This window comes from Bison bison, unplaced genomic scaffold (genome assembly GCF_000754665.1).
Source record: "Bison bison bison isolate TAMUID 2011002044 unplaced genomic scaffold, Bison_UMD1.0 scf7180017864068, whole genome shotgun sequence".
Lineage (NCBI taxonomy): Eukaryota > Metazoa > Chordata > Mammalia > Artiodactyla > Bovidae > Bison > Bison bison.
The window spans coordinates 1,682,792-1,697,021 of record NW_011494640.1 but is presented as its reverse complement, the minus strand read 5'-3'; the positions used below and the strand labels follow the sequence as shown (position 1 = coordinate 1,697,021).

The 14,230-nt window shown below is 55.9% G+C and overlaps 1 protein-coding gene across 1 annotated transcript in view; it reads left to right on the top strand.

The window, feature by feature from the left end:
* COL16A1 (collagen, type XVI, alpha 1) overlaps positions 1 to 13,594 on the top strand; it is a 56,230-nt gene extending 42,636 nt beyond the window's left edge. The window contains exons 58-73 of the mRNA XM_010837081.1: positions 407 to 460; positions 3,294 to 3,365; positions 3,549 to 3,602; positions 4,207 to 4,251; positions 4,459 to 4,503; positions 4,810 to 4,863; positions 5,275 to 5,328; positions 7,310 to 7,360; positions 7,660 to 7,749; positions 9,218 to 9,253; positions 9,826 to 9,870; positions 10,745 to 10,933; positions 11,295 to 11,361; positions 12,072 to 12,248; positions 12,421 to 12,498; positions 13,242 to 13,594. Of these exons, the coding sequence (XP_010835383.1) occupies positions 407 to 460; positions 3,294 to 3,365; positions 3,549 to 3,602; positions 4,207 to 4,251; positions 4,459 to 4,503; positions 4,810 to 4,863; positions 5,275 to 5,328; positions 7,310 to 7,360; positions 7,660 to 7,749; positions 9,218 to 9,253; positions 9,826 to 9,870; positions 10,745 to 10,933; positions 11,295 to 11,361; positions 12,072 to 12,248; positions 12,421 to 12,498; positions 13,242 to 13,444 (1,314 nt within the window). The 3' untranslated portion in view covers positions 13,445 to 13,594. The remainder of the gene's footprint in view (positions 1 to 406; positions 461 to 3,293; positions 3,366 to 3,548; positions 3,603 to 4,206; positions 4,252 to 4,458; positions 4,504 to 4,809; positions 4,864 to 5,274; positions 5,329 to 7,309; positions 7,361 to 7,659; positions 7,750 to 9,217; positions 9,254 to 9,825; positions 9,871 to 10,744; positions 10,934 to 11,294; positions 11,362 to 12,071; positions 12,249 to 12,420; positions 12,499 to 13,241) is intronic.
* The last annotated feature ends 636 nt before the right edge of the window (positions 13,595 to 14,230 follow it).

The window sequence follows — 14,230 nt, the reverse complement described above, 5'->3', positions numbered from 1 at the left end:
CCCCACCCCACACACACACCTAGTATCAGGCCTTCAGAAATTCAAGGACTGACTCAGTTATAGCAAGGATGGGCAAAGAGACTCGAGAATGGGCCCAGCAATTTCTGTAGGGCAACAGGGCCGGGGCAGACCAGTGGGCCACCAGGGCTGGGTCCAGGATGCCTCCTGGCCTCTGTGCCACCAAGCTCTGCACCTCCCCTAGTAGGAGAGGCTGGCTGGGGAAAAGGCAGAGGGGTGTGGTGGGAGGTGGCCCACTAGAATGTGACAAGGTGGCCTGGGCCAGCTTGCAGCTCCTCTAGGGCCGGGCAAGGAGTTGAGAGAAGCACATCCAAGACTGGAAACCCCCTGTTTAGCAGCGAGAGGAGCTCTGGGCGTTTGCCTTCTGGGTCTGACAACAGCAGGAAAGGGGAATGGGCCTCCTGGGGAGCCAGGCTCAGAGTGTCCCCAAGGGCCAAAGAGAGTAGGCATGGCCTGTGACCTGGTGACAAGGGCGGGAAGGAGCAGCAGTCGGGGAGCGCCCACACTGGCCATCCCTGGGTTTGGCTTTTGGTTTTGGTCTTTAGGGCTTCGCTTGTAGCTAAGCGGGTAAAGAACCTGCCTGCAATGCAGGAGACCCGGGTTCGATCCCTGGGTTGGGAAGATCCTCTGGCGAAGGAAATGGCAACCCACTCCAGTATTCTTGCCATGGAGAATCCCATGGACAGAGGAGCCTGGCAGGCTGCAGTCCATGGGGCTGCAAGAATCGGACACAACTTATCCTCTAAACCACCGCTGCTTTGGTCTGGAGGCTGACGTCCCTGACTCAGCCCGCCCTCTGGGCTTCTCCAGATGTGACAGGCGGGCAGTGTCAGGAGGTGTCAGGAGGCCCATAGTCTCACCTGTGAGCTTGGAGTGGGAGGATCACGGCCCAGAGGGAGGGGCAGGAGGTCTGTAGCCTCGCCTCTTTCCTCTGAAAGCGGGAAAGGACTCCTAGAAGGGGCCACCTTGGTCTAAGTTCAGGTGAAGAAATGAGGCCCAGAGAATGCTGGAAGGCCCTGGAATGCTGGTGGCATTCCAGGGCACAGCAAGATAGCAAAAGAGCTAAGATTTGTCCCCCCCATCCCCAACCCCACTCAGGAGAACCCCCACACCCTTGCTGCCTTCCCGATCAGCCATGATTGAAGCAGTGGCGGGTGCCATCTCCTTTTACCTGGGTGGCGGCCCCCGCCAGAGTCTTCCGTGCTGGCTCTGTATCCAGGGCTGCCTGCTCTCCTTAGGCCAGTCATTGCCTACTCCCAAACCTCTGGGCAGCGGTTCTCCAGCTTGACTCCCTGCGGGGCCGCCATTTCCTGGGGTTGTGCTGACCCCTCCTGGTAGCTGGTGGCATTGCAGTACCACCCGAAGCTCTCTCCCCCTGACCCCTCCCATGGGGTCTCTGTCTGGAGCCCTTCCCCTTGGCGAGCCCCACAGCCACTGACTGCTCCAGGGCAGCCAGCCTCTTGCCCCTGGGGAAATGCTGCCACCTGCCCTACTAAGCTGCCTGCCTCGCCCTCCCTTTTCTGATAAACATTCTAATTCACACATTCTCTCCCACCTTTTCCCCTGCTCTGAACTGTCAGTGGCGGCCCAGTGCCTGTAGCGGTGTTTTTTGGGCTTTATTTTGTAATTCCCAAGGCTTTTCCCTCATAGCTCAGTTGATAAAGAATCTGCCTTCAATGCAGGAGGCCCGCATTCAATTCCTGGGTGGGAAAGATCCCCCGGAGAAGGAAACGGCAGCCTTCTCCAGTATTTTTGCCTGGAGAATCTCATGGACAGAGGAGCCTGGCAGGCTACAGTCCATGGGGGTCACAAGAGTTGGACACGACTTAGCGACTAAACCACCATCACAAGGCTTTTACACAGAATCTCATGTGAATGCTCAATCTATAAAGCAGACTTGCCCGGCAGTCCAATGGTTAAGACTTCGCCTTCTGATGCAAGAGGTGTGGGTTCGATTCCTGGTGGCAGAGCTAAGATCCCACATGCCTTGGGCCCAAAAAAAAACACAAAAAAATAAAGCAGAAGCAATATGGTAACAAATTCAATAAAGACTTTAAAAATGGTCCATATTTTAAAAAATCTTAATAAACAAACAAATATGCAAGTGGAGCTTCTCTGGCTAAGCAAGGGGTAGACCCACCCCTGGGTCTCCACTTTGTGCCCCCAGCCCCTCCAGAGTCCTCCAGGAGCCCCCAGGCTCTGAGAAGTAGTTTGAAAGCCACTAGTCCATTTGACGGAGAAGGCAATGGCACCCTACTCCAGTACTCTTGCCTGGCAAATCCCATGGATGGAGGAGCCTGGTAGGCTGCAGTCCATGGGGTTGCTAAGAGTCAGACACGACTGAGCGACTTCATTTTCACTTTTCACTCTCAAGCATTGGAGAAGGAAATGGCAACCCACACCAGTGTTCTTGCCTGGGGAATCCCAGGGACGAGGGGAGCCTGGTGGGCTGCCATCTATGGGGTCGCACAGAGTCGGACACGACTGAAGCGACTTAGCAGCAGCAGCAGCAGCAGTCCATTTGATAGTCTAGTATAGCGTTCAGTGTCCTCCCCCAATCTAACTCTTCCAGCCTCCTCCCCACCCCTGCCATCATACAGGCTAGACCAGGCATGTCACCCCCTCCAAATCTTTATCCTTCTCTGAAGTCCCCAGTGGCACACCCTTTCCCCCTTCTCCAACTGCCCAAATCCCAGCCACCCTTCAGAGCCCAGTGCCTGCGGACTCCTCTGTGACACTTTCCCTGACCGCCGACCACCCCCCAACCCTGTCCCTCCCCAGCAGAGTGATCTGCGCCCTCTTCTGGACACCCAGTTCCCCTCGGAACGCCCAGGGCTCCTGACTCGTAGAGCACAGGGACTGTTGGCACTGCCCTTCGTTGTCATGGGTCTGTGATCCTCACTGGACTGTGAGCTCCTCGGGGACAGGAGCCACCCTTGTTCCATCTGGGGGACCAGAGGCCCAGCCTGCATTACCGAGCACCTGGCAGGCCAGTCGGTCAGCCCTGGGGAAGGTGCTGGACTGAGCAGGCTCTGTCCCTTTCTCATGGAGCAGTGCAGAAAGGGGATGCTCTGTAGATGAAGACAGATCTTCTTGGGCAAGTGATATGTGGGATACAGCCAGTTAGACCAGAACCGAACTGGGATTTGAAGCCAGCTGTCCTGACTTCCAGTAGCCACCAGCCCCTGTGGCCCAGGGCCCCTTCTCCTGCTGGTGTGTCCAGGGGAGGGAGAGGGACAAGGTCCTGCTGACTTTGTTGGGGGGCTCGTTTCCAGGGCAGTGAAGGGATTCGAGGCCCATCAGGTCTGCCTGGTCCCCCTGGACCACCAGGATCTCCCGGGATTCAGGTGAGTGTGTCGTAGCCTGATAGATGGGGTGTGGATGTGTATGTGTGTGTGTGTATGTGTGTATGTTTAGGGGCGGGAGTGGGATGAGGGGTGGATGGGGTGGAGAGGGTGACAGGGCTGGTCAGGCTCCCGCCTCCAAGGGCTCCAGCGTAACATGCAGAAGTGCCTTTTCCTCGTTTCCAGGGCCCCGCCGGTCTGGATGGTCTGGATGGGAAGGATGGCAAACCTGGCTTGAGGGTGAGACGTGGGCCCAGGAGGGCACCCCTTTCCTTCTCCTTCCTTCCCCAAGAGCCAAAGCCAAGGGAACCCTGATGAAGGGAGTTGAATCTCATCCCCCACACTGCTTTCAGGAGGTGCCCCCACCTTCCCTCAGTCTGCATCTCACTGCACCCCACTTCTCTGAAGGCCCCAGAGCCCCCTCGTTTCTCCATTCTTCCGGTTGGCCTTAACCAGGTTGGATGTCCTGGCAGGCCGTGAAGGCAGTAAATTTACACCCAGAAGCTCAATCAACTAAGAAACTAGGCTGGGCATCAGAAAGAACAGGCTGCACACACGGAGGGACCTGAGCAGCCCTGGCTCCTTGCGCCTGGTTTTACTGGGGTATCTGAAAAGGAGGGGGCCATGGCGAAGGGCAGAACATCAAGGTCAACTGCCTTCTGTACCCAAAAGAAGGGAAACAGGTTCAGAGAGGGGCCAGGATTCACTCAGGGTGCACAACCAAGTCGGACCCTCCATCCTGGGAGAGCTGGGGGAGGGGCTGAAGAAAGGCGGAGACAGTGGTGATGAGTGGGCACAAGCTGGACAAAGCTCCTGTCTCTGTGCCCCTGGTCTCTTTCCCTAGGGGGACCCTGGTCCTGCTGGCCCTCCCGGACTCATGGGACCCCCGGTAAGCTGAGCTGCGGGGAGGGGCTGGGAACTGAGAGGTTCCAAAGCTGGGTAGGTGCCTTGGTGGGCGGGGCAGCTCGCATCCATGTTCCCTGGGGACTGAGTTATGACTTTGGGTGGGTTTAACTTGTTTGACCCGGGGAGGGAAGAGTGAGAAGTGGCCTCTGCTTGAGCCGAGGGACGTGGCAGCTCCTGCTTTGTCTTCCAGGGCTTCAAGGGAAAACCCGGCCATCCTGGCCTCCCAGGACAGAAGGTAAGGACCTGGTGACTTCCGCCCATCAGGTTTTCTTGGCTCTTCTCAAGGCTCGACCCCGAGCAGATGGGTCAGCCTAACTGGAGTGGACAGGCCACCTGACCCTTGACTGAGATGCCATTCCAGCATCCAGGCCTTCTGAGACCACTGGTGCCTGGCAGACCGGGTCAGGGCTTTGCCATCTGCCAGCCTAAGGGCATCAGGGGGCCACCGGCATGTGGGAGGACCCCTCTGATGTGGGATCAGTTGGGGGTGGCAGAGCCAAGTGGCAAACTGGTGAGCCCCAGATGCCCCTCTCTCCTCCAGGGCGACTGTGGAAAGCCAGGCCCCCAGGGCAGCAGTGGCCGGCCCGGAGCAGAGGTAAGGGCCCAGGGTCTACGCACGCTGCCTTTAGACAGCCCTGGGTTCTGCTGAGTCCTGAATGCTGCCCCTTCCTCCCTCCTCCCTGGCAAGGTGGCCGCCTCCTCTGCTTGGCCTTCTAGGGGAGGTTTTCCCCAACTCTGCACATCTTGACCTTCCCCTCTTAAGGCTTATAACTGGCTCCTGCCCTTATGGGCTGCTAACCTACAAAGGCCTGGTCTCTGCTTCCCCCTCCAACCATACTCACGGGTAGGGCTGGTCCCATAGGGCTTAGACCTAGAGGCCAGGGCTCAGCGTGGTTCCTCTGGCCGTTGGTGTGTCCCATCTGCTCTGCTCCATCCTCTCCTGCCTAACAGCCCGTGTGTCTGAGTCTGTATCTGTGTCATTTCTTCCTCTTTCTGGCTCCTGCAGGGTGAGCCTGGTGCCATGGGACCCCAGGGAAGACCCGGCCCCCCTGGCCATGTTGTGAGTTGACCTGTTTTAGTCTCTGTCTCTCTAAGAGTTTGGATTGCATTGGGCTGGGTGGTGGTGGTGGTGGGCAAGCTGATGATGACTTGAAAGAACTGACTGCAGGAGCAGCACCAGCCATACAGAACCAGAAGGGGCTCTGGGCTCACCCCATCCAGCAGTTCCCCGGCTCTGTGCCATTTTCATATTTTCTGGGCACATTCGAGTTTGCTTATCAAACAAACATCATTCGGTTATTCAACAAATAATTATTGAGCACCTGCTCCATGCCAGGCACTGTTCCAAGCCCTGGGCTATGGCAGTGAGTAAGGTAGAATGGTCCCCCGATCCCAGAACTTCCACACGGGTACAGCATGTTGATGGGTGCGGAGGGACCAGGTGGTGATGTGATGTCCTGGGGAGGGCTGGGAGGGGACTTCCCTGGAGAAGTGGTCTTTGAGCAGGGGCCCAAATAACATGCAGCAGCCAGCTATCGAGCCGACTGGGGGAGGAGTGTCCAGGCAGGGGTGTAGCTGCTGCAGAGAGCCTGAGACAGGCAGGGCACGGGGGAGTGGAGTTTGAGGAGGGCGTGAGTGGGGATGGGAAGGCTGAGCTGGGAGAGGTTGTGGTGCAGATGGTGGAAGACCTCAGGGCAGGAGGGGGAGGACGTGCAAGTGGAAGCAGAGATGTCAGTGGACGGGGGGTGGCGCTGGAGCGGGGGGCAGTGGACCCATCCCGCAAGTGTTTGGAGGTAGAGGACTTGCTAATGACCCAGATGGCAAAGGGGCAGGAGGAGGCAGGAGAGGGATCGAGGATGACTCCTGTTTGGCTCGGGCAGCCGGGTGAGTGGGTGGTGTGTTTACTGACAAAGGGTGACTTGGAGAGGAGGTTTATGAAATAATGGCTTTCCCTTCCCCTTGATGCGTCTGTAACGCAGATGTCTGCCAATGGGTGCCTTTGATCAGTGTGACGGCTCTGAGCTGGTGGGGTTCCAGAGAGAAGGGAATACACTAGCCGTCCGCTTTCCAGAAGGCTTTTGGAAATGTTAAAAATAGATCAGGACCCCACAACAAGAACTCTTGGGGCCTCATTACTGTTTTTATGGCTCTCAAGGGATCCAGATACCTTGCACTGGGGACCCCAGGTCTAGCCCTGTCTGCCCCGGTTCCACATCAGAGATGAAAGAAAGAGTCACACACTCTGAACTGTGGAGACTCACTAGGGGGCTGGGGTGTGCAGGGCTCCTCTTCCCACCTCCGTCCATCCAGCTCAGCCCTCTGGTGAGGGCTGGCCACTCCTGCCCTGGGAGGCTTCAGATGAGTAGAACAGAGCCCGTGCCTCCAGAACTTTCCATCTGTGAGTACAGAGGAAGGTGCTCCGAGAGAGACCCGCGTGTCCCCGTTGGTTCAGAGGAAGTGTCGTTCTGACCAGGGAGGTGACGTGTGAGCTGGGCCTCCAGGGCGGGATGTGGAGAGATGGGGCAGGTGGGAGCCATCCTGTGCAGTTGAGGTTCGTCACCCCCCAGTGATGGGTGAGCGGCAGGAGACCAGGGAGCTAGGGGCTTATCTGCGAGGATGTTGGGGTTGGAGCTGAGCCCCTCTCCCTCACCTGCCTCCGCACAGAGACAAGCTCCTGGTTTCTGCTCTCCCCACAGAACAGAAGGAAGGCGGCAGGGTGGGGGCTGTTGGGGGTCCTCAGAAGACATCCAGGCCCAGGTGCCATGTGCTTCACTCCCTTGCGCTTGGCTCTGGCTCCCAGATCATTCCTTCTGTGCAGGCCCCAGTTGCACCACTCGGCAAGCAGCAGGTGTGAGCATCCTGTGTGCCCAGGGATCCCCAGGCACAGATTAAATGCAAGAGTAGATGGAAGAAAGGCCCAGGGAAGAGAATGGAGCTGCCGTAACCAAGTTCAGGGCTTGTGTCTGCGGTTGGTCCCTTGCCACCTCCTGGGGCCTCGTTACTGAGCCTCTTTCCAACCCACTGACTTCGTCTCCCTTTAGGGGCCGCCGGGGCCTCCAGGCCAGCCAGGCCCAGCTGGGATCTCTGCAGTGGTGAGTGCCGTGCTCCTTCTCGCGTCCCTCCCTCCCCGGTGTTTGTCCCTGCGTGTCCCTGTCCCCACTCCTTCCCTCTTGTAAGCCTCTCCTGCCTCCAGTCAATCTCCCTAACTGGCTTGGGGTGAAGACCTCCGGAGAAGCCCGGAGGCTACCCCGGGGTCCTTCCCCAAGTTCAGGCAGCGCCACCTCCCCTGCTGGGGCCTTGGAACTGGGGACAGGGTCCCTTGTGCTCAGTGTCTGCCTCTGGCTCTGTGGGGTTCACTCTTCCCTCCCGCCATCTCCATCGTTTTCTCTAGGGCCCAAAAGGAGACCGTGGAGCCACTGGAGAAAGGGGCCTTTTAGGTCTTCCAGGCCAACCTGGGCCCCCTGGACACCCTGGTCCCCCGGTAAGACCCCACCTCTTAGGGCTCAGCCCCAGGGGAAAGGGCCAGTGAACCTTGTCAGTTGCACACAGTCCTGCACTTCGGAGGTCTCTGGGGAAGGAGGGGTGTTCAGCACCACGATGGCAGCTTGGAGTTTGTGCCTGAGGATCGCATCCTATTTGGAATAAAGGACAAGCTGTACAAGCCAGCACTGGGCCAGCCACGCAGCAGACGGCTGCCTCTGACCTAGCACTCACGTGCACATCCCTCCTCGAGGTGTCGGATGGGGAAACTGCTCCCTGTTCCACCCCTGTCCCCTCCCCAGGGGAGCTGGTTGGTCGCATAGAAAACCTGTAAACGTCAGACACCCAAACGCAGTGTTATTGCTGGAGCTCTCCCAGCAACTCTGAAACCACTCCTTAGTGCCAGTTAGCATGAATACCCAGAGCTGCGATACACTGGTCCCTGACACTGGCCTCAATGGTGACCTACATGCCTGACATGTTGTCATTCAGTCTGTACTGCAACCCTATTTAATAGGTCTGATTGTCCCTGTTTTACAGACGAAGGAACCAAGGCTCAGCAAGGTTGAGTAGGTTGCCCAGAGTCACACAGCTATTAAGTATTAAGAGGCTGCCTGACTCCAGAACTTGGGTCCGGAGCCACTCTGTGATACTCCCTCTTTCAGAGGTTCCAAACAGGTGGACCATATCAGGTGGAACTGACTGCCAGGCTCAGGGATGAAAAATCTCCCAGGGGACTGAGGCAGGGACCCAGGTCTCCTAGCCCTCAGGCTGGGGTGCTTTCCACCCAAGCAGACTTCCTTCTGTGGGGACAAGAGCAATGCCCATGGGGCTGGTGCCCTGAAACGGAGGGGATGACTCCAACCAATCTGCCAAGAGGCTCGAGTCTTGCCGCCCACTCCTCTGATTCCTGCCATGGGCCCTGGGCAGGCAGGTCCCATCAGTCTTCCGTCCCTCCTACCTACAGGCTAAGAACCTCCAGAGTCCCCTGATGAATCTGCCTTGCAAGCATAGATTCCTCTTCCCCAGTGTTTCACTAGAAGTGAGCAGGTCCCAGGGGGCAGCCTCTCCTGTCTTGGGGAAGGAGTGGACACTGAGGCTCCCTTGGCCAAACTCTGGGACTTCATCAAGGTCAGAGGTTCACAGGTTCACAACCTTCATTCAGCAAACACTGAACATACACTCAGAGCCAGGAAATGTGTGAGATGCCAAGATCTCAAGCAAAGAGCAGGGCAAATGCAATCTGCTCTTCCCTCCCAGAGCTCAGTCGGGGGGTGGCTGGGGCCAGGCTGGAGCATGGCATGGGGTCTGAGTGTCCACAGCCTGTGCCTAGAGTGTTGGGGGGAGGTGGGGAGGATTGTGGCTCCTAGGTGGAATGGGGGCTGGCCACGCCTAGTGGGCGATGTGAGGCATGAAATGCCACGCTGGGTTGGGGCTCATCACAAGCTCCATTGCTCTCTGCTCCCCAGGGTGAACCCGGCATGGATGGCGCAGCTGGCAAAGAGGTACCGTTGTGCTGGGCTTCTCATTTTCTCTCGGGGATGCTGCTTTTAGCTCCTGGCTTTGCCCTGACCCCTCTTCATTCACTTGGTAAATGCTCCCTGTATGTACAGACCGTCTCTGGATGGATATACAGGCAACTGGTGCCCTTGTTATTACAGGAGAGAAGCTGAGGACTAGGAAGAAGGATGAGAGTGAGCCTTGTTTTTCACTCTCCTTTTTTTTAAACCATATATCTGGTCCAAAAAAACCAATGATAATAATAAAGTCCAAATAAACATCTCCTGGGGGCCAGCTCTTGTCAGGCCTTCCCTTTCATTCTGACTTCTCACCTCTCTCTGTCTGTGACAAGGGACCCACCTAGCACAATCATATGAGGCCACGTCCTGGAAACATAATTCTCCCTTCCCGCTGTCCACGCTCTTGGCAGGGAGGTTCTCGTCCTTTCTTGCACAGAACTCAGTAGGACAAGGTTTGGGGGCCTAACGCTTTGGAAGGTCCTTTCGTGACACCTGTTTCGCCTGGATGGTTTGGGCATGCTGCCCAGACTTCACCCCTGACTTCTGCTTTCTTCTAGGGACCCCCTGGAAAACAGGGACTCTATGGACCCCCAGGTCCAAAGGTGAGTTGGGCTCTGGCTGGGTTTGAGAGGAGCAGCTCATGAGTTGATGAAGCCCAGCCCGAAGCTCTGACTTTAGCCATGGAGAGGAGACACGGCAAGGCCAGTGGGCAGGGAAGAGAAGTGGGCGGGACTTGGAGCAACCTTGTCTCTGAACACTTCTCACGTGGGGCTGTCCCAAGGTTCTTAGGTATGGTGGGAAGAATGGAACCCTCGTGTTCATTCACTCCTGATTGATTCATGCATTCATTCTGCGAGCATCCGCTTGGCTTTACTCACCTGCCAGGCCCTCTCTCCTAGCCTTGGGCCCGGTGCCCACTTAGTCCAGTCACACTAACACTGGAGCCTGTTGGGTTTTAGATGCAGTGCTGTGGAATCAGAGGGAGGGAGCGATCCACTCAGACTGGGGCGTCGGGGAGGTTGCACAGAGAACAGGGACCTTACAGCCGAGTGGGAGGAGGATACTGGGGAGAGGGAAGGCATTCCAGGCAGGGAGGACGAAGACACATGGCTGAGTCAGAACTATAACCAGCAAGGCGTGGCTGGAAGCACCCGGGCAGGAAAACAAGGCTGGAGAAGACATAGTCGGGACCCCATCATGATGGCCTGGAATGCCCGGCCGAGGAATTAAACCTTTATGCTGAGGGCAACTGGGAGACATGGAAATTTCTCAGCAGGGAGTAAGAACATGAAAACCATCCTTTAAAAGGACTGCTTTGGGGGCAGAGACACGGGGCAGCCTGTCAAGATGCTGTGATCCAGAGGGAGATGCTGGGGGCTGCGTGTGGCACTGAAGCCGGGGCAGACCCTTGAGACACTGTGAGATAAACTTGACGGCTCTTGGCAATGTTGGACTGTGAGACTTCCTGTCCTCTAGGGTGACCCGGGGCCTTCAGGACAGAAGGGCCAGGCAGGAGAGAAGGGAAGAGCTGGCATGCCTGGCGGGCCTGGCAAGAGTGGCTCCATGGGACCTGCGGGGCCACCGGGTCCTGCAGGAGAGAGAGGCCACCCTGGATCTCCGGGGCCTGCGGGGAGCCCCGGATTGCCCGGGGTGCCTGGCTCCATGGTAAGGAGGAGGCTGGCCACCAGGGGCACTGGTCCCACAGAGCAGGTGTGCGAGGTAGAGCGCACACCATTTTAGAAGCTCCTATTGATGCTCTACAGAAGAGCATGACCCCCATATGGGTGGTTCTTAACTGTGTGGGAGAGTGGAGAGGGGGAGACCCTTTCCCTAGGAAGATGCACAAAATGTTTTCTTCCACTTTAGGGGGTTAGGACATTGGCTTCAGCGTCTGTGGGAGGCTTCTGGGACCTTTGTTCCCCAGCCGCCGCCCCCCGCATCCTTTATTCCCATGAAATCTATTCCCAGGAGAGATGAGCCCCAGACTTGAAAGTGTGATTGAGGCAGGTTTCTTCTCTTTCCTCAGGGAGACATGGTGAATTATGATGAAATCAAGAGGTTCATCAGACAAGAGATCATTAAAATGTTTGATGGTAATTGGCAGCTGAACTGGCTGGCAGTGGGTGCTGTTTGCCCTTCCCAGCTGCTTCTCCACCCCACCCCAGCCTCCTTTCCCTTAAAGTATCCACCCCCCTACTTACCTCGCTCCCCCACTTACAGGCATCTGTTCAATTAGACTTCAGCCTTTCCTCTCACCTGCTCTGTTCAGAGACAAAATGATTCCCTTCTGCCCCCCACCCGAAGCCCCCACTGAAGCAGAGGAGACAGACAAGAAAATTGATATCAAATGAGTCTGCAGAGAGTCTAAATAGAGGGGCGCACAGCAGCCTTAAGATGGCTGGCGTGGTTTCATTTTCAGCTTTTTCTCCTGTTGATTTGTTCATCCAACATCAATAAGCTAGGGACTAGGGAAAACATGGAGCCTTCCAGAAGGGGGCTAGGCATCTTGCTTGGGAAGCAGACCTTGAATGCCAAGCAAGGAGTCTGGACTTTATTCTGAAGCCGGTGTGGACTAATGAAGGCTGCTGGAGAAAAGAGATGCTGGAATCAGATCTGGGCTTCAGGAAGATCACTGTGGGGAGCGATGTGGGGGAGAGGGCACAGGCGACCATTTAAGAGATCCACCTGTGTGTTCCTTGCTCTGACGTCCCTCTGAAGAATGGCTGTCTTGGATTCTACGCTGGCAGCCTGTCGTTTCGAGTGTCCAGGGTGCCCTGTGACCTGTCCCTGTCCTTTCTTACAGAGAGGATGGCTTACTACACCTCCAGGATGCAGTTTCCCATGGAGATGGCAGCAGCTCCAGGGCGACCAGGGCCCCCAGGGAAGGATGGTCCCCCAGGCCGGCCAGGCTCCCCGGGATCACCGGGACTCCCTGGTCAGATTGGCAGAGAAGGACGGCAGGGCTTGCCCGGGATGAGAGGTAGGTCTGCCCTCTGGGTACATGCCTGGTTCTTGGGGGCACACAGAAGCATTGCACGAGGTCTGTTGTGAATCAAGTGTTTGCGTGTATATGTGTGTTTCAAATAATCTGACCAGGTAGATCATTTTTCTACTCCAGGATGGGACGTCTTATCTTATTTCTTTTGTTTCAGGGTTGCCTGGTACCAAAGGTGAAAAGGGAGACGTCGGTGTTGGCATCGCAGGAGAAATTGGTCTTCCTGGCCCCCCAGGTAGGAAAAGTCAGTCTTGGAGACTGCGAATCTGGAACGGCTGAGAGCTCCTTTCTTGATGTTCTTTCCATAGCATAGTTGTGTAGTGTCCCAAATAACCATAGGCCTATCAACCAGCATTTATAGTAATGACTCTGAGTATAAGAGACTCCACTAGGGCATGGGTGTGTACGTGTGTGTGCGTTGGTGGGGCAGGAGTGTTGAGGGTTAGGTGGGACATCCCGTGCCTGTTCTCAAGTCCTAACGTGGCCGAGCGTGACAGAGTGGAAGAGAGTCGGATGTGGTGGGGCCAGGGAATGCAAGCTTAGGTCCCGCTCATCATCTTACTGGCTATATTACCTGGACAAACCTAAGAGAGAAATGACTGAAGTTTGACAGCCTGGTTCTGAGATGTAGCTTCACCACATGGCAGGTGTGTGACCTCTCTGAGCCTGTGTCCTCATCTCCAAAATGAGATAATAGTTTCTTTCTCATGGAGTCGTTGTGACGATTCAATGAATAATGCAGAGAAAGCACTTGGCTTCTGCTTGGCAGGTGGAAACTCTGAATAAAATTAGCCAGTGGTATTATTGTCACTGTTCAGTCAATGTGAGGATCAGATCAAGTCTTCATGAAAATATGGTGTAGCTGGAGAAATAGTCATCAGATGTAAGGTATTGCTATTATTTACCATGACTGTTATTTCTTCTTTTCTTATGACCTGGGTTTCCTGATCCCCCTTCTCTGACTCCTTCCTGCCTTAGGTCCCCAGGGTCCTCCAGGGTATGGCAAGATGGGCGCGACTGGGCCGATGGGCCAGCAAGGCATTCCTGGCATCCCCGGTCCCCCAGGCCCCATAGGCCCGCCGGGCAAGACCGGCCACTGTAACCCCTCTGACTGCTTTGGGGCCATGCCGATGGAGCAACAGTACCCGCCCATGAAAAACATGAAGGGACCTTTCGGCTGAAATCGCCATTTCCATCGGATGAAGGGCTCCATTGGGAACAAATGGCTCCAACTTTATAGGACTCTGGATGGGTTGTGAATGTTTGAGATTTTTTTTAATTGCTATTAATATTTTTTTATCAATAAAGAAATAAAACTATCTGCAATCTCAGTGCCGCTGGGGTTTCTCTGGGGCTGCAGCTGCATCTCTGTCATCTTCTTCTTACCATTCGGTCCCAGGATCAAAAGGGGGCATCTCCTTCATTGCCTGTGGTCAACCAGTAAAGCTGTGGAATGCTGCTGTAGAGAGGGTCCCCAGCTCAGCTCTCCTCTCCGATACTTCTGAGTCATCCTTTGGTCCTCTGAACCACATGTTCTATCCTTCATGGCACACTTCTCCAAGTCAGAGAGAGGGCATTGCTCAACCCCTTCTCATGAATGAACCAAAAGCAGTTTGAAGACCTCTTTCCAGCTCATAGAGGCCACTCCCTATTTTCTTCCTTAAAAGAGATGGGTGTCTGGTACCCCCACCCACCCTCTAGGGTGTGACCCAAAGCTCCATCCAGGATGCACCTTGAGAATTGCCACTTGGTGCTAAGGTACATTCATCTATCTGCCTGACAGCTCTTCCAAGCAAGCACACTCTCTTCTTGCCGCTCCAGTAATTCCATGATTAGAAAAGTCTGTGCAAACAGGAGGAAAGATAAGGTGGCAGCCCTGGGCCCAGGGAAGCAGGGAGTGCTTCTCCGGGAAATGACATGAAAATTCCTTCCTGTACCGATGGAGGGCCCTCTCACCCGCCCTCCTG